Source organism: Aulonocara stuartgranti (genome assembly GCF_965226115.1).
Source record: "Aulonocara stuartgranti genome assembly, chromosome: 13".
Classification (NCBI taxonomy): Eukaryota; Metazoa; Chordata; class Actinopteri; order Cichliformes; family Cichlidae; genus Aulonocara; species Aulonocara stuartgranti.
In genome coordinates this window covers 35,186,012-35,201,555 of record NC_138949.1, presented here as the reverse complement: position 1 = coordinate 35,201,555, position 15,544 = coordinate 35,186,012, and the positions used below count along the sequence as shown (strand labels likewise).

The 15,544-nt window shown below is 45.7% G+C and overlaps 1 protein-coding gene across 3 annotated transcripts; it reads right to left on the bottom strand.

Annotated features, from left to right (window-relative positions):
- Window positions 1-2,859: 2,859 nt before the first annotated feature.
- Window positions 2,860-14,950, bottom strand: ctu2 (cytosolic thiouridylase subunit 2 homolog (S. pombe)). Of its 3 annotated transcripts, XM_082557390.1 has the most exons (16): window positions 14,738-14,949; window positions 12,762-12,836; window positions 10,558-10,636; window positions 10,360-10,419; window positions 9,277-9,337; window positions 9,042-9,151; window positions 8,685-8,926; window positions 8,418-8,553; window positions 8,182-8,313; window positions 6,894-6,985; window positions 6,687-6,784; window positions 5,514-5,612; window positions 5,328-5,430; window positions 4,608-4,674; window positions 4,148-4,206; window positions 2,860-3,660 (listed from the first exon to the last, which is right to left on the bottom strand). In XM_082557390.1, exons 1-16 carry the CDS (start codon window positions 14,791-14,793, stop codon window positions 3,600-3,602), a joined length of 1,530 nt encoding a protein of 509 aa, XP_082413516.1. In that variant the 5' UTR covers window positions 14,794-14,949; the 3' UTR covers window positions 2,860-3,599. The 3 variants fall into 3 exon arrangements, with proteins under 3 accessions (XP_082413516.1, XP_082413517.1, XP_082413518.1); XM_082557391.1 differs by lacking the exon at window positions 4,148-4,206 and having other exon boundaries at window positions 14,738-14,950; XM_082557392.1 differs by lacking the exons at window positions 4,148-4,206; window positions 4,608-4,674 and having other exon boundaries at window positions 14,738-14,950.
- Between the last annotated feature and the right edge of the window lie 594 nt (window positions 14,951-15,544).

The window sequence follows — 15,544 nt, the reverse complement described above, 5'->3', positions numbered from 1 at the left end:
TTATATGAAGGCCATCAGTCAAACATACTGTTGCTCTGGGTCTAAACAGAGCGCGTGGTGTGTGACGTCTTATTTTGCGCATGCGGCCGCTTTGAGCGTTCACACTAGAGCGCGTTTGCTGTCGCATTTTATTTGTGGTGTGAACAAGCAGACAAAAAAATCTGATTTGAGCATCAAGACCTGCAGAGTGAACGTAGCCTAAGATCCACCCCCGGTGACCATGAACTGGAGAATAGTTAAAAGAATGATGCTGCGTGGACCACTAGGCTGCACTCACACCCAGTGTTGAAGTGTGTTGCCGTGTTGTGTGGCGCCATGTGTTCAGTTGATGTGAGGAGAGGGATAAAGCAGGAGTGAGAACTAAGAGCTCCGTGTTGTCTGTGTTTACCTCCACAATACATGTAAAATCGAACCATTCGTTATCCTTGGAGAGCCAACGAGCATTACGACTGGACAATACTGAACTCGTTTACTAGTAAGTTGTAGTAATAAGTAGCAATATCGACTACACTCACTGGGCCTCAGAGCTGCCTGAATGTTTTACAGGTTAGATCAACCGTGGTGGCATGATGATGGCACCGTGCAGTTGCTGCAGGCTCATCTACAAACATCCATGATGCAAATTTCCACTTCTGTGAACCCCCGAGGATGGTTGCATGGGAAATAACAGCTCGGTCACAGTCAGAGATATTTCAGTGACCTGTGTTGCCCATTGTGACCGTTGGTTTCAGACTCAGAGTACTTTATTAATCCCAGAGGAAATCATGGACGACCTTTGAATCTCAGGTTTCCTTGATTGTGCCTAAATGCAAGTTGATGCTGTATGATCAGATCATTAGATTGTGTTCAACATAGTTGTAGATAGAACTCACACAGTGGATTTAACACTTTATAATATTTACAGACTGTTACATTCGCTGTGTGTGAGGCCAGCCTCCCAGTGTGCTAATGGGCTACACTGATTGAGCATCCTTCAATTATTGACACTACTTTCAAATATATTCAGAAAAGTGAGTTAATGCAGATCTCTCGTGCGTACCAAGGACATATTGGATCTAACCTTTTCACGATAAGCCACAGAAAATTCAAGTATTTAGGCAAACAGGTCATTTTAAGGCTCTGCAATTAAGTCTAAAACTAGATTTGGACCACTGGAAGGCTTCGCCTCTTTCAACTCTATCAAGATGTTCGTACTTCCTAAATGTCTTCATCTGCTTCAAAGTACAAATGTCTTGCAGTTGCCCAAATAATGGCTGGCCAGTAAATGTTAGAGTATTTCTGTACTGGGTGAAGAGGGATCCCATGAGCCCCAGTCAGATGGTACAGGAAGGAGCTTCAGGTATACAAGCCAATCTCAAACCACACACTCAACCCAGTTCAAACTGGGAATCAGTTTAGAAGAGCCTTTAACTTTACTGGGTTGTGGTTAGCTGCAACAGTAACAACAAATGTTTACCCTTCTGTAACCAATGATGCATTCGATATGTGACCGGTCACTGCAGGTACTGTAGACCATTACAGCCTCAGAGACCGAGGAAATGTTCCTCCCACTGAAAAGGCTACATCCATTAAAGATAGAACTTAGAAGAACATCTGGTTTCTCATGTACCACCTCGAGCTGCAATCCCTAACCTTAAAGTTACTTTAACATGTCCGTCATCATCTGTAAACAGCAGCATCAAGAGCGCTCTCAGCACTAACACACGCTGGATCTGGAAAGTATCCACATGAAGTTTTTGTCCTGATACAGCCCAAAATCCATTCAGTTCATTGACACTCACCCTTTGACACCATCCAATTCAATTTATTTATTTATATTTATTTATATAGCGCCAAATCACAACAAAAGTCGCCTAAAGGCGCTTCATAGATACAGAGAAAAACCCAACAATCATATGACCCCCTATGAGCAGCACTTTGGCAACAGTGGGAAGGAAAAACTCCCTTTTAACAGGAAGAAACCTCCGGCAGAACCAGGCTCAGGGAGGGGCGGGGCCATCTGCTGTGATTGGTTGGGGTGAGAGAAGGAAGACAGGATAAAGACATGCTGTGGAAGAGAGACAGAGGTTAATAACAGATATGATTCAATGCAGAGAGGTCTGTTAATACATAGTGAGCGAGAAAGGTGACTGGAAAGGAAAAACTCAATGCATCATGGGAATCCCCGGCAGCCTACGTCTATTGCAGCATAACTAAGGGAGGATTCAGGGTCACCTGGTCCAGCCCTAACTATATGCTTTAGCAAAAAGGAAAGTTTGAAGCCTGATCTTGAAAGTAGAGATAGTGTCTGTCTCCTGAATCCAAACTGGAAGCTGGTTCCACAGAAGAGGGGCCTGAAAACTGAAGGCTCTGCCTCCCATTCTACTTTTAAATACTCTAGGAACAACAAGTAGGCCTGCAGAGCGAGAGCGAAGTGCTCTAATAGGCTGATATGGTACTACAAGGTCATTAAGATAAGATGGGGCCTGATTATTTAAGAGCTTGTATGTGAGGAGCAGGATTTTGAATTCTGGATTTAACAGGAAGCCAAACAGGAGAAATCTGCTCTCTCTTTCTAGAGATAGGTTGATCATATTTAAGATCGAAGCATTAATTAATGGCAGGCCTTCTTTGAGCAGTTTTGTAGGAATGGGGTCTAAAAGACACGTTGATGGTTTGGAGGAAGTAATTATTGAAGTTAACTCAGAAAGATCAATTGGAGAAAAAGAGTCTAACTTAACATCAATGGTACTAAGAGTAGCTGTAGATAATATTACATCTGTGGGATGATTACTGGTCATTTTTTCTCTAATGATAAAAATTTTATTTTTATTACCATAACAACAACTTCTCTGTAAAGTACGCACACACAGACACAGGTGGAGTTTTAGTAGATTTTAATAAAAAACACAAAACGCAGTTTTTAAATGTTTCATCGAAATTCAACGATTTCTGACGACATGATCGACTGAATGTGTTTGAATAAAACTTTGTTTTGTGTGTGTTTGATTTGTGTTGATGTAAACAGTCAGTCACACAAGGAGGAAATGGACTCCTGCTATAGTTCCACTCACTGCCATATTGTCTTTTTGATATGTGAAGGTTTATTAAGGACATGTGATGGAAATAAAGAGATTAATGTTACATGTTGTCACATTCATGATACAATCTTATCTGTACGAGAACAGAAGAAGCAAGAAGACTCAGCTCAAAGAAAAGAACTAAATCATTTAAAAGAATGCAAGATTGCTCCACACACACACACACACACACACACACACAGACACACACACACAGACACACACGCACACGCACACACACAGACACACACAGACACACACACAGACACACACACAGACACACACACACACACACACACACACACACACACACACACACACACACACAGACACACAGACACACACACAGACACACACACACACACACACAGACACACACACACACACACACACACACACGATCTCTAATGATGTGATTGTTAAACATGAACTCGGTTCCTTCCTGCAGAGCTTAAGTGTGAGTGTCGGTGTCCAGTTTCCTTGAAGAAACCTTTCCTCCACCCTCTTCTGGCGTGGGGGGCGGGGCTTCTCCTTTTGTTTCTAATTTCCTTCGTCACCATCGTCCAGCAGGAAGTCACTGATCTCCTCTCTCATCTGAGACCTGCAGAGCACAACGACCCAGTCAGCCCTCGATCGCCTGCAGTCTCACTGTAAATGCAACATCTGTATTCCTAAGAAAGCACAGCTGGCAGACAGACGATCATAGAAAGAAGTGGAAACGATGCGATTTGGAACAACGTTGTTTGGTTGGAACAAAATAGGAAACAGCACTACATCCTTGTGATGCTTCTTTATTTTTTAAATAAGCCAGTCTTTACACATCAGCACGTTTTACCTGTGGTCGGTTTAACTAACACAGACGACTTTCAGGGCGGGTGACTGCAAAGAGGACCGCGAGAAAGGCGCAGCTCAAACTGTCCAACACGCTTTCCCAAAGCCACCGTAAATATGACGTCATACTTTACATCACATCATGGGTACAGTGTCAGTATCACGCAGGGAGTTCTGCAAACTGCCCTCAGAGTGAGGAACTGTTCCTAACTATGATGCAAACGCCGTCAAAGAAGAGTGAAACAAACAGCCCCCACCTCCTTTGCCTCCTCTGAGCCTCTGACAGGATGTACTGAGGGAGGTGATTCACTGTCGACTGGAAAGGAAACAAACAGGCTGGATGTCAGATCTTCACACTCTGATTGGTTCATACCAAACATGGTGTGTGCTGCTCACGGTCGTCCTGTTCGCTGCGCTGATGGCTGACTACGTCTGAGTCACAGGTATGTGTTATAATGTTTGAAGTGTTGCTACTTGATGCCACAACTCCAACAAATACACAAAAACACCAATGACCCCGCTCTCCCTGACCTCGCTGCAGTGGACAGCCGTTTCCATGTATTTGTGTCAGTGTTGATGGCGCACTTGCACATCAGCGTCCATCTAAGTGTAACAAAGTCTTTGAAAAGTACAAGTTCAAAAATCTTTTTTATGCCTAAAGAAGAATAACGGTCGTCATAATTCATGCATGAAAGGGTCGAACACGTCATCACTCACCATGTCTCTGACAGTCAGTGCACAGCTGTAACACAACAGGCTCTTCAGACGTGTTGTTTCTGGTAGTCTGTAATACAAGTGCAATACAGAAAGCTCAGCTATGAGCACCCACAGGGACGAGTCTGCAGTCGATGCTTCAAAAACTGTTTCAATGAAGAAAGGAAACAGCAGACGAGCACACGATGCACAGAAGAAGAAATGTGGAAGACGTTCCTCCCAGTTCACTTTTAGGACTTGACTGGTTTTTAGATGAAATCCATCCTACAGGATATAATCTCAAACACTTTGTTGCAGGCACGTGTGAATGAAAGCATGAAAGTGTCCAAATGACAGCATGCTGCCACTGTAATAGATTACCCTGTAATGTTACAGGTCTTATACCCACAGAGGGGCCTGTGGTTGCAATTATCTCAAGAAACCTGAACTTGCCTAGCCACGAGCTTTCCTCCAAACCTTAGCAGTTACAGATCAATCGAGCTGAGAAGGACCAATCCTAGCTCTTATTTTTAAACATTACAGCATTCTCAAAATAAGCAGGGATTAAACTAGAGGTAACCAAGAAGCCAGGCCAGTGAAGAAAATGTCAAAGCTTATTTCTTACATTACCGACTCTCATCAAAGAAATGTGTCAGAGTGTGACACAGCACCTAGTGGATGCACCTCATACAGTTTAGCAAACATTTGCCACATATGTCTGAAAAAGAGAAAATAAACACTTACTTAGCAGAAGAACAGCAGCCTCCATCACTTCCTGCTCTCCCACAGCCCCGCCCTTCTGCAGAGGAACAGCACTGTGCGGTGAGAGGCGGCGACTCCGGCCTCCCTGTTTAACAGAAGCCGTCGTAAAAACACAGCTTTGTATCCATGTAAAGTGGAGCTTGTTCAGTTCTGAAGCAGTCACTGTACCTGGCTCTGGCCTCGGGGTTTCAGCAGCGCTGCCTCGCAGACACTTGGACCCGGACAGCTGATCTGATATGAGCGTGGCCTGGAAGGCCGACGCCTCCTCTGAAAAGATGAAGACAGACCGGTTCAGTCGCGCCGTCCTGAACCAGAACGATGTCCTGCAGATGGTTTTCACCAGAGACTTCATCCCAGGATTATAACACTAACAATGAACAGCAGCCTAGAGCCTCATAATCCAGTGTTACCCTGTGCGGTCACTGCCACAAGTCAGCATATAAACAGATTTAAATACAGATATTAGACGATGCTGTTAGCATTAAGTGTTACTACACTATTATTAATATGTTTATTACCACAGCAGCTATAACACTGGTATTTCACACTACTTTGTAATTAGGTGGTCATAACGTGCCATTACCACAATATTACCGTTATTCTACATGATTATTGAGCTGTAGCAGAAATGGCGTCTGCTGGTCTTTTCCTGATTATGACAGAGTATTGATCCATTATTGATGGGACCATGTGGGCTCGCTGCTCTGTGCTCAAAGATGTTTGTATGAACTGCTCCACAGTCTGTTATTAACATTGTGAATGTGAGCAAGAAAGAAAACATAATCTTCAAAGCTGTAATTACAGTCCTGTGGCTGCAGCACTTTGGCCTTGTTTCCACATTTAGAGGGATATAATCCAGTGGTTCGCTTTCAAAATAAAAGACACGCACCAGATAAGAAGTTGCAACGCGCGTTTGCGTACATGAGAGGAGGACAGACATTTGTTTAGAACTCTGACGGATGTCGAAGAAGAAAGCTCCTCTAAGCAGTTACGTTGGTGTTGCTCCACCTCCAAAGAAATGTCAGGCGTCCGAACCGCAACAGAAGCGCGTATTCTTGGAGAAGTGGCTGCAGGAGGTGAGCTGGCTTCAAACAAACGATGAGCGCACGGAGATGTGGTGCAGAATGTGCCGTGACAATCCCACTCCCACTCTAGCGGACAATCACAGTCCAAACGCGCGTTGCAACTTCTTATCTGGTGCGCGTCTTTTATTTTGACAGTCATTGCGCACCTGCGGACCCCTTATGTGCAGCCCTGCTTATAAATAAAGCTGAAGTGGAGCACTGTAATGTGCACAGTTACTCCTGTGTGTGTCAGTGATCTGTGGAGCGCCTCACTCACCCACAGCAGTATCCAGGCTGCACAGACACAGCAGACATCGGTCACAGCCGTCGGCTCCTGACCTTTTCCTACATGCAGTCTGCAGCTTCTCACTGGTCCTGCGTAACACACGTGCTGGGTTTAACAGCGAGACTGTCTGAGGAAACCTGCAGCACACATGATATGTTCAAAGCGCTGATGTGCATGAAGCATGTGTGTAACTGCAACCTGTAGATGGTGCTGACAGTGGAGGGGAAGTCTGTCTGCAGTTTGGTGACAAAACTCTCTGTGAGACGTTGGATGCTGGCCTTATCCACCGTCTGTGGAGCACAGAGCAACAAAACTGTACACAGGCTGGAAACCCTGAGACTCCTGGAGGAGGCGCAGGGAGAGGAAGAGACGATGCACACAGCAAAGGTCCTGACGTCTCAGGTGATGATAACAAATACGTCAAACATAGAAAACCTCCCTCCGTCTGTGATAACACCCATTTCTGTCTCTGCCAAAGTTTAGCAGCCTCGTTTCCCCTCGCGCAGTTTCTGAGAGAGCTTTGCTCACACAGTTCAAGCCAAACCATCGTATTCATGATGAAGCCCAGCTTAACCATCCAGGAACCTACAATAAGGGACTTCTTCCTGATAAGCCGGTGAAGAAGCCTGGATTTAATCTGAGGTCGTTTAGTTACAGGGAAGAAAAAGAAGATGGAGCGCTTTGCTCGAACAAGGACATTAATAAACATGAATGGTTCAAAGATGTAAGGAGGGAAGCAGAAACTGTCCCGTGGGAACAGTGCACAGCGGCACAGGTCATGTACACATCTGCACACATCTGTACTGATGGTGCGCGTTTCATGAATAACCTTGATTATTTGTGGAAGTCGGGATCAGAGAGTAAAATCCTGTTTGTTCTGGGGCGCACGCCTGAACCCGACGTCCTACAGGCTGTCCATAACACAGGTCTGAAGCAGGGTCTCAAAGCCGTGGCCCGGGGGCCACTTGTGGCCCATGTCACACCCTCTTGCGGCCTGCATGTTAACATGAAGAAATATGATGCAGTTTGGTCCCTGAAGTGACTTTGTGTTTGTTGTTGAGTGCAATGTTAAAACAAGTTGTGTAAAGGATGTAATATGAGCAGAGTGCAAACGTGCTGTGGCTCATGTGTGTAGCTGTGTTGTGTTAGATGTGAACACAGCAGACGTGTGTGCGCAGACGAGCCGTGTGTTCGTTAAGAGGGAGGAAAACAATCTGTTCATGTTTGCAGTTTTGTTACATGAAATTTAAAACAAACAAACAAACAAACAAACAAACAAACAAACAAACCACTTTCAGAAACATTTCTGTTTTCCTGTTTGTTTTTGTACTACGTGAACAGGCCGTCCAATGAGCTGGCAGCGCCTGCAGCGCCCCCCACAGGCTGACTGACAGCTGTTCCAGCTGTGACTGGAGCGTTTGCTTTGCTGCTCTGACGCTGCTGCACATTAAAGCCTTTCACACACTTTGAATGTTTCATGCTTTACCTTCGTGTCCACACTTGGAATAACAACATAGGGCACAGTGAACAGATGGTTGTAGTAAGCTACTTCTTTGGCAGAGTAGTCTCTCATTGGCCGCACTAATATGATGTCACCGTATCTGGAGTCAGAGAAACCCTGTTTAAAACAACGACAGCATTAAGAGCAGATTTGCTTTAAGTCAAACTTTAAATGCTGGAATACGACCTGATCCTTTACACGAGGTGACGAGGTATACGCACTGTGTCCTGGGCCAGCTGGGCTCCTCTGCCCAGTGATATACTGGTGAGAAGTTTAACAGCCAGTCGGGTGCAGCTGTCTCCCAGCATCAGTTTGCTGTAGCCCTCTGTACGAGCTGTGTGCACCAGCAGATGCTGCCTTTGAGGAACACAACACAGTCAGGTCAGGGGCTCACGTGGTGGACAAACTCAGTCGGGAATCAAAGAACCGTTTCGTGTCTAAGCAGCAAAAGCATCACAAGTAGGAGAAGCGAGTGCTTGACGCCTGACCTTAGTGTGTTCAGCAGCTCTTCTCTGGCCGTCAGCGTTTTAACTGAACCGAGCAGCTGCTGCAGCATCAGCGTGTGCGACTCCTGAACGCGAGGCAGCAGCGTCTTCTTTGGTTCTTGTGGCCTCGGAAAGTTGCTGCCGTCAGTCTCGACAAAGTGATGCACGGCTGCTTTGTAGGCGCTGGCAGGTTGCTCTGAGGGCGACGGATTGGTCGCCACGACCGAAGCGGGCAGGTCCAGCACCTTAGAGAACATCGGCGTATATTTAACACAGACGCTGGTTCAGACAGACCGCTCTGTGACCAGCTTCAGTCTAATTAACATCAAGAGCAGCAGGCTCGGCCGGCTCTACACAGACCTGCTCCAGAGGTAAGATGTAGAAGGGGAAACCAGTAGCCTGAAACACTGCCTGGAGCTCAGCCACTGTCCTCTGTCGCTCCTCCACCGACTGACCTATCGCAGCACCCTCTGGGAACAAAGACACACCCCTTTACAAGGTTTCTTTTTTAGCCAGAATCATTTCAGAAAAACGTCACCAGAGACGCAGAAATAGAAGAGAAGAGCCTTTACTGTCCGTGTGCAGCCAGACGTACCGTCGATGAAGGCAACGCCAGGCACGAATCTCAGCTTCTTGTTCGCTTTCTGACTTAAACCCTGTGAAGAACATCATTAACTATTTATGGCAGTTAGAGATATTTTAATGCCGGTTTTAAGAAGTTGATAGACTATAATATAATATTTCATGCTTTTCTACCACAACAGTGGATCCAGCATCAACTCAAAATCCTGCTCCTTAAATAATCAGGCCCCATCTGATCTTAATGACCTTGTAGTACCATATCACCCTATTAGAGCACTTCGCTCTCGCTCTGCAGGCCTACTTGTTGTTCCTAGAGTATTTAAAAGTAGAATGGGAGGCAGAGCCTTCAGTTTTCAGGCCCCTCTTCTGTGGAACCAGCTTCCAGTTTGGATTCAGGAGACAGACACTATCTCTACTTTCAAGATTAGGCTTCAAACTTTCCTTTTTGCTAAAGCATATAGTTAGGGCTGGACCAGGTGACCCTGAATCCTCCCTTAGTTATGCTGCAATAGATGTAGGCTGCCGGGGATTCCCATGATGCACTGGGTGTTTCTCCTCTCTGCATTTAAATATGACTTATTATTAACCTCTGGCTCTCTTCCACAGCGAGTCTTTGCCCCCTCTTTCTTCTCTCACCCCAACCAGCAGCGCAGGGGTGGGGGGCAACTCCAGGCCTCGGGGGCCGCTGTCCTGCAGCTTTCAGATGATGATCCATCACAGCTGATTCAAACGGCTAAATGACCTCCTCAACATGTCGTGAAGTTCTCCAGAGGCCTGCTGATGACCTCATCGTGCGATTCAGGTGTGTTGACCCAGGGTGAGATCTAAACCTGCAGGACAGCGGCCCTCGAGGCCTCGAGTTGCCCACCCCTGCAGTAGCAGCAGATGGCCCCGCCCCTCCCTGAGCCTTTCTTCCTGTTAAAAGGAGTTTTTCTTTTCCACTGTCACCAAACTGCTTGTCCTACTGATTGCAGGGCTTTTCTCTGTTGTATGATAGTAAGGTCTTTATCTTACATTATAAGGAGGCAGCTGTTGTTGTGATTTGCACTATATAAATAAAACTGAAGTGAAATGACTTGTGGTGACAATGACACACCTCTTGAACTTGTCTGAGCATTGAACAGGAAGAAGGGCCTCCGGACACAGCCAGCAGGACCTGGATCAAAGGAGGCACACAGTTCTGACGCTGTCACAAACACTTCCAGCTTCTGCTGATTATTCTGGCTCAAAGACAAACTCGGACAATAAAATGGAGCAAAGTGAATTTTGTTGTGTTGAGTCAGGAACGACTTACCTTCTCTCCGGGGAAAATGATCCTGTTCTTGCCGAGCACAGCTTTGAACTTGTGAATGAAGAAATCTTTGAAACAGAGCCTGAACGACACAGAAACAGGATGTGAGCACAGCCACTGCAAACACGCTAACACCTCACATGACCTCCATGTACAAACGCATTTCTTTCAAACATCAGAAACTGTGCTGGGCTCACAGTACAGAAAAAACTTTTGTGTTCTCAGCAGCCAGTGTACGTCTATTCTTCACCAGCCTGAGCCACGCGTCTCCACTGAGGGAGGAAGTCCACCTGACAAAGAAGCATCTGTGGTGGGCTGTGGAAACAGGCCAGAGCCAGTCTGGCTGAGCTGGATGCATCATGCCAAGCAAAGTTATGCAGGGTGGGCCGTTTCTATGGATACAGCGTAATAACATGGGGATGGTTGGTGATGTTAAAGTCCTGTTTGTGGCACATTAGTATATGTGAGGGGGAAACTCCTCAAGATGGGCGGTGACCATGGTGGCCATTTAGAAGTCGGCCATCTTGGATACAACTTCTGTTTTTTCAATAGGAAGAGGGTCATGTGACACATCAGACTTATTGGTAATGTCACAAGAAAAACAATGGTGCTCGTGGTTTCAACGTAACTTTATTCTTTCATGAGTTATTTACAAGTTTCTCTTTGTTCACAGCCATTGACACGTCGAAGAGGTTAACACGTGAGGAGCGGATCGAAATTGTGTTGATATCTGGTGAACGCAGTAACCGGGTCATTGCAGCAGATTTCAATGCCAGACACCCTACGAGACCACCCATCTCCCATGCTACAGTCAGCAAACTGCTTGCTAAGTTTCGTGAAACTGGTTCAGTGTTGGATTTGCCAAAATGTGGACGCAAGAAAACTGTCACTAATGAAGAAACATCAGTGGCTGTCCTCGCTTCATTCAGCAAGAGCCCACAGCATAGCACTCGCCGCATGTCACTGGAGAGTGGCATTAGGCGAACGTCCCTTGGGCGGATATTAGCTACTCACAAATGGAACCCTTACAAACTCCAGCTACTGCAGCATCTCAACGAGGATGACCCAGATCGGCCACAGAATTTGCAGAATGGGCAAAACAAAAATTGGAACAGGACCCTCAGTTCATGCAGAAGATTTTGTTCAGTGATGAGGCAAACTTTTATGTGAATGGTGTTAACAAACAAAATCACCGCTATTGGTCTGACACTAACCCACACTGGATGGATCCCTCCAAGACTGTTGGAACAACAAAAGTGATGGTTTGGTGTGGTATATGGGGAACAACGATAGTGGGTCCATTCTTCATCAATGGAAACCTCAAGGCCTCTGGATATTTGAAATTGCTACATGATGATGTGTTTCCCTCTTTGTGCACTGAAGCTGGCACGTTCCCTGAGTTTTTCCAGCAAGATGGTGCACCACCACATTATGGGTGCAGGTCCGAGCATTCCTAGATGAACAGTTTCCTGGAAAGTGGATTGGTCATCGTGGGCCAGTTGAATGGCCCACAAGGTCTCCCGATCTGACCCCCTTAGACTTTTATCTTTGGGGTCATCTGAAGGCAATTGTCTATGGTGTGAAGATACGAGATGTGCAGCACCTGAAACTACGGATACTGGATGCCTGTGCTGGCATTTCTCCTGTGGTGTTGCTATCAGTGTGTGCAGAGTGGGAGAAGAGGGTTGCATTGACAATCCAACACAATGGGCAGCACATTGAACACATTTTATAAGTGGTCAGAAACTTGTAAATAACTCATGAAAGAATAAAGTTACGTTGAAACCAAGCACACCATTGTTTTTCTTGTGACATTACCAATAAGTTTGATGTGTCACATGGCCCTCTTCCTATTGAAAAAACAAAAGTTGTATCCAAGATGGCCGACTTCTACATGGCCCCCATGGTCACCGCCCATCTTGAGGAGTTTGCCCCTCACATATACTAATGTGCCACAAACAGGACTTTAGTATCACCAACCATTCCCATGTTATCACGGTGTATCCATAGAAACGGCCCACACTGTAGTTTGTCTGTTCCACTGTCCATGAGCGCACGGTGGTGGCTACGCTCACCGTCATCACAGATGCAGTCATGTATCCCTGCAGTGAGGCACACTGCTTACCTTAAAAACACCCCAGCCACCACAGATGAGCTCTCAGTGTTATCTCTCACAGCTCTACATGTAGAAATGCTGCGCAGCTTACCTGCAGTACGCATCTCCTGCTCTGATGACCAAAGCTGCAGGCGCCTCTTTGCATTTGACACATTTCTTTGAAACACTAACAAACAGGAGAAGAGCAGCCATGTTAAAGCAGGAATGACACTGATGATGACAGTGAGGCGATCTGGGATTGTGTTCTCTATGGTTCCCTGTGGTTCTCCATGGTTCCTCCAGCAGAGTTCCAAAGACTTAAGTTGTAGCAAATAGTGATGCATGACTAAGGTTGTTTTTCATTTATACGATAAGCATTTTTAAACATATTTAGTGTTGTTGAAGTGAAGTGTTTACTGAAACCATTTCTCAGTTTCAATAATTGATATGCTGCGTTTATTCTATTTTCAGTAAACACAGCGTCTTTACTATTTTCCTAATATCAGGATCACTTCAGGAATTGCATTGAAGCTTGTAAGTTCTGCTGTGGCTTCATATATGAGAGAGAGGTCCGCTTCTGTGATGCTGAGTTTCAGTGTGTAAATAAATAAACCTCCAGAGAATCCTGCAGGTCATCTCAGCCAAAAATCCCCACATTTCAACCCGTCTGGTTATGACTGAGGAACAAAGGGCCCTGAGGCCATTCCCCAACTCTCTGTGAACGGCACTCACGGCCAATGATCATGATCATTCCCACATCGATGATTATAAACTGGGCAGCACGGTGGTTAGCACTGTTGCCGCACAGCAACAGTGTGGAGTGGAGTTTGCATGTTCTCCCCGTGTTTGCGTGGGTTCCCTCCGGGTACTCCGGCTTCCTCCCATTATCGGTTAATTGGATAATCCAAATTGCCATTAGGTGTGAATGTGAGTGTGAATGGTTGTCTGTCCCTGTGCGTTAGTCCTGCGACAGACTGGCGACCTGTCCAGGGTGCACCCCGCCTCTCGCCCTATGACAGCTGGGATTGGCTCCAGCGGAAGTGGATGGATGATTATAAACTGACCTCCCAGCTAGTTTCAGTCAGTCTAAGGTTGGAAACCTGCAGACTGACTGAAGGAGTCACCTGGTGATGATGAAACGTTTCTCTACGTCCAGATGAACAGGAGGTCTGCTGATTCAGTCACAGCATTCTGCCTTTTGTTCGCTTTATGTTTAAAAAACATCAAAACTCCACGGTGGGCTTAGCACACAGACTGTACCTCCTCCATCTACAGAGGCAAACAAAGTGAACCTGGATGAACTGGAGTGGGCTGCACTCCTCCTCTGAATGGAGTTTAAATTAAGTGGATGAGTGTCCCCAGTGTCAGTGATATGCCACCACAGCGAGCTCAGCTACGGCCCAAAACGCCGGTTTGCACAGCCCGTGACGTAAAGGGCGGTGTTCCATGACCTGGCTGGTGTTCGGTGCAGAGTTCAGGTGGAGTTTTTACGGCGTCCTGACTTATTACACGAATGTTTTTACACCTTTTCGTACGGGTTGGGGAAGCGACGATTTTGGGCTCAGATGGCCTGCTGCTCTGGCACAAGTGTTCCTCTGATCTCAATATTATCAAGTGTGAACTTGAAGCTATTAAGGGACGTTCCAGTACATGTATTTGTAATGTACAGGTTAAAATGAAGTGAGATACTTAGAGGTAATAATAACTAAGGATCAGCAAAGAAGAAGATGCTTAAATCTGGACGTAGACTCAACCAGCGGCTCCGGACAGAACTGATGAGCAGCTCTGTCTCTGCATTATCGCAGACTCATTATTTAAAGCTGTTCTCATGAATGCATGTGATAAAGCTAAGCTTTAAGCTAAGCTAAGCTTTACGGATCTTAGCACTGCACAACGATGCAGATGAATTGGCTACAACATTCACAGACACATCCCAGCTGCTGGACTCTTATTCCCCTCCATGTGATATCCAAACTAATGCGGTTATGATATCGATCAAATCCCAGCTAAGCTTATCTGCGTTTCATCGCTGGGCCTTTTTATCATCCATAAACATACTTATTGTCAGCACTGTAGACCTCAGCCTACCTGGGCGCGGCGGCGCGCTCCATCTCCCCCCGGTAATCTTCCTCCACCTGACACATCGCGGCCGTTAGGAGAGAAAACAGCCAAAGCGAGCTCCAACTGCCAGATCAGTGAAAGCTCCAGCAGCTGATTCTTTTCATCAGCAGACCAGCACTGACCCACTGCCTCCACACCACAGGCTCGTGTCTGAATCGTGTCGCTGTTTGATGACGTAGGAAACGCTTCTTTGGTACACCGTGAGGTATGTCGCCACCTAGTGGTGTGGAGAGTAGGCTGTTTGTCTAAAATCCTGGAAAGTGTTTTCTTGCAGACACAGGTGTATACGTCACTCAGGTGATGTAAACGTGTTACAGCGTGACCTCAGTGTTGCCGTTATGGCGCAGACATTGTTTTGTTGTCCCTGTCTTTAAGTATAAACAATATAAGTAGAAATGGGCTTATCCTTTTATATACATTTCGAAATATAAGCAAGAAAACTAAGTACCAAACTGTAACTATTAACTATCTGATATGGTGACTTTGTATTTTAGATTTTCTCAGTGAGGTTTAAATGTTTTGCAACTGTAAGTGTTGTTTTTATGTACCCTCACATATCAATGAAACCCAGAATCATTGCAGAAAAACCGCTATCATAGCCTCAAAGAGGCAAATGGATAAAAGCAATCATTACATATACCAGAAATCTCGTATTAGATGACAATGCACTATGCACATATTCAAACTAAAAACACACATTATCCCTGCTGATGGTTAGTTTAATGTAACCTTTCTTGCACAGGCTGTTGTTCCCCTGGTAACATAACATTACTA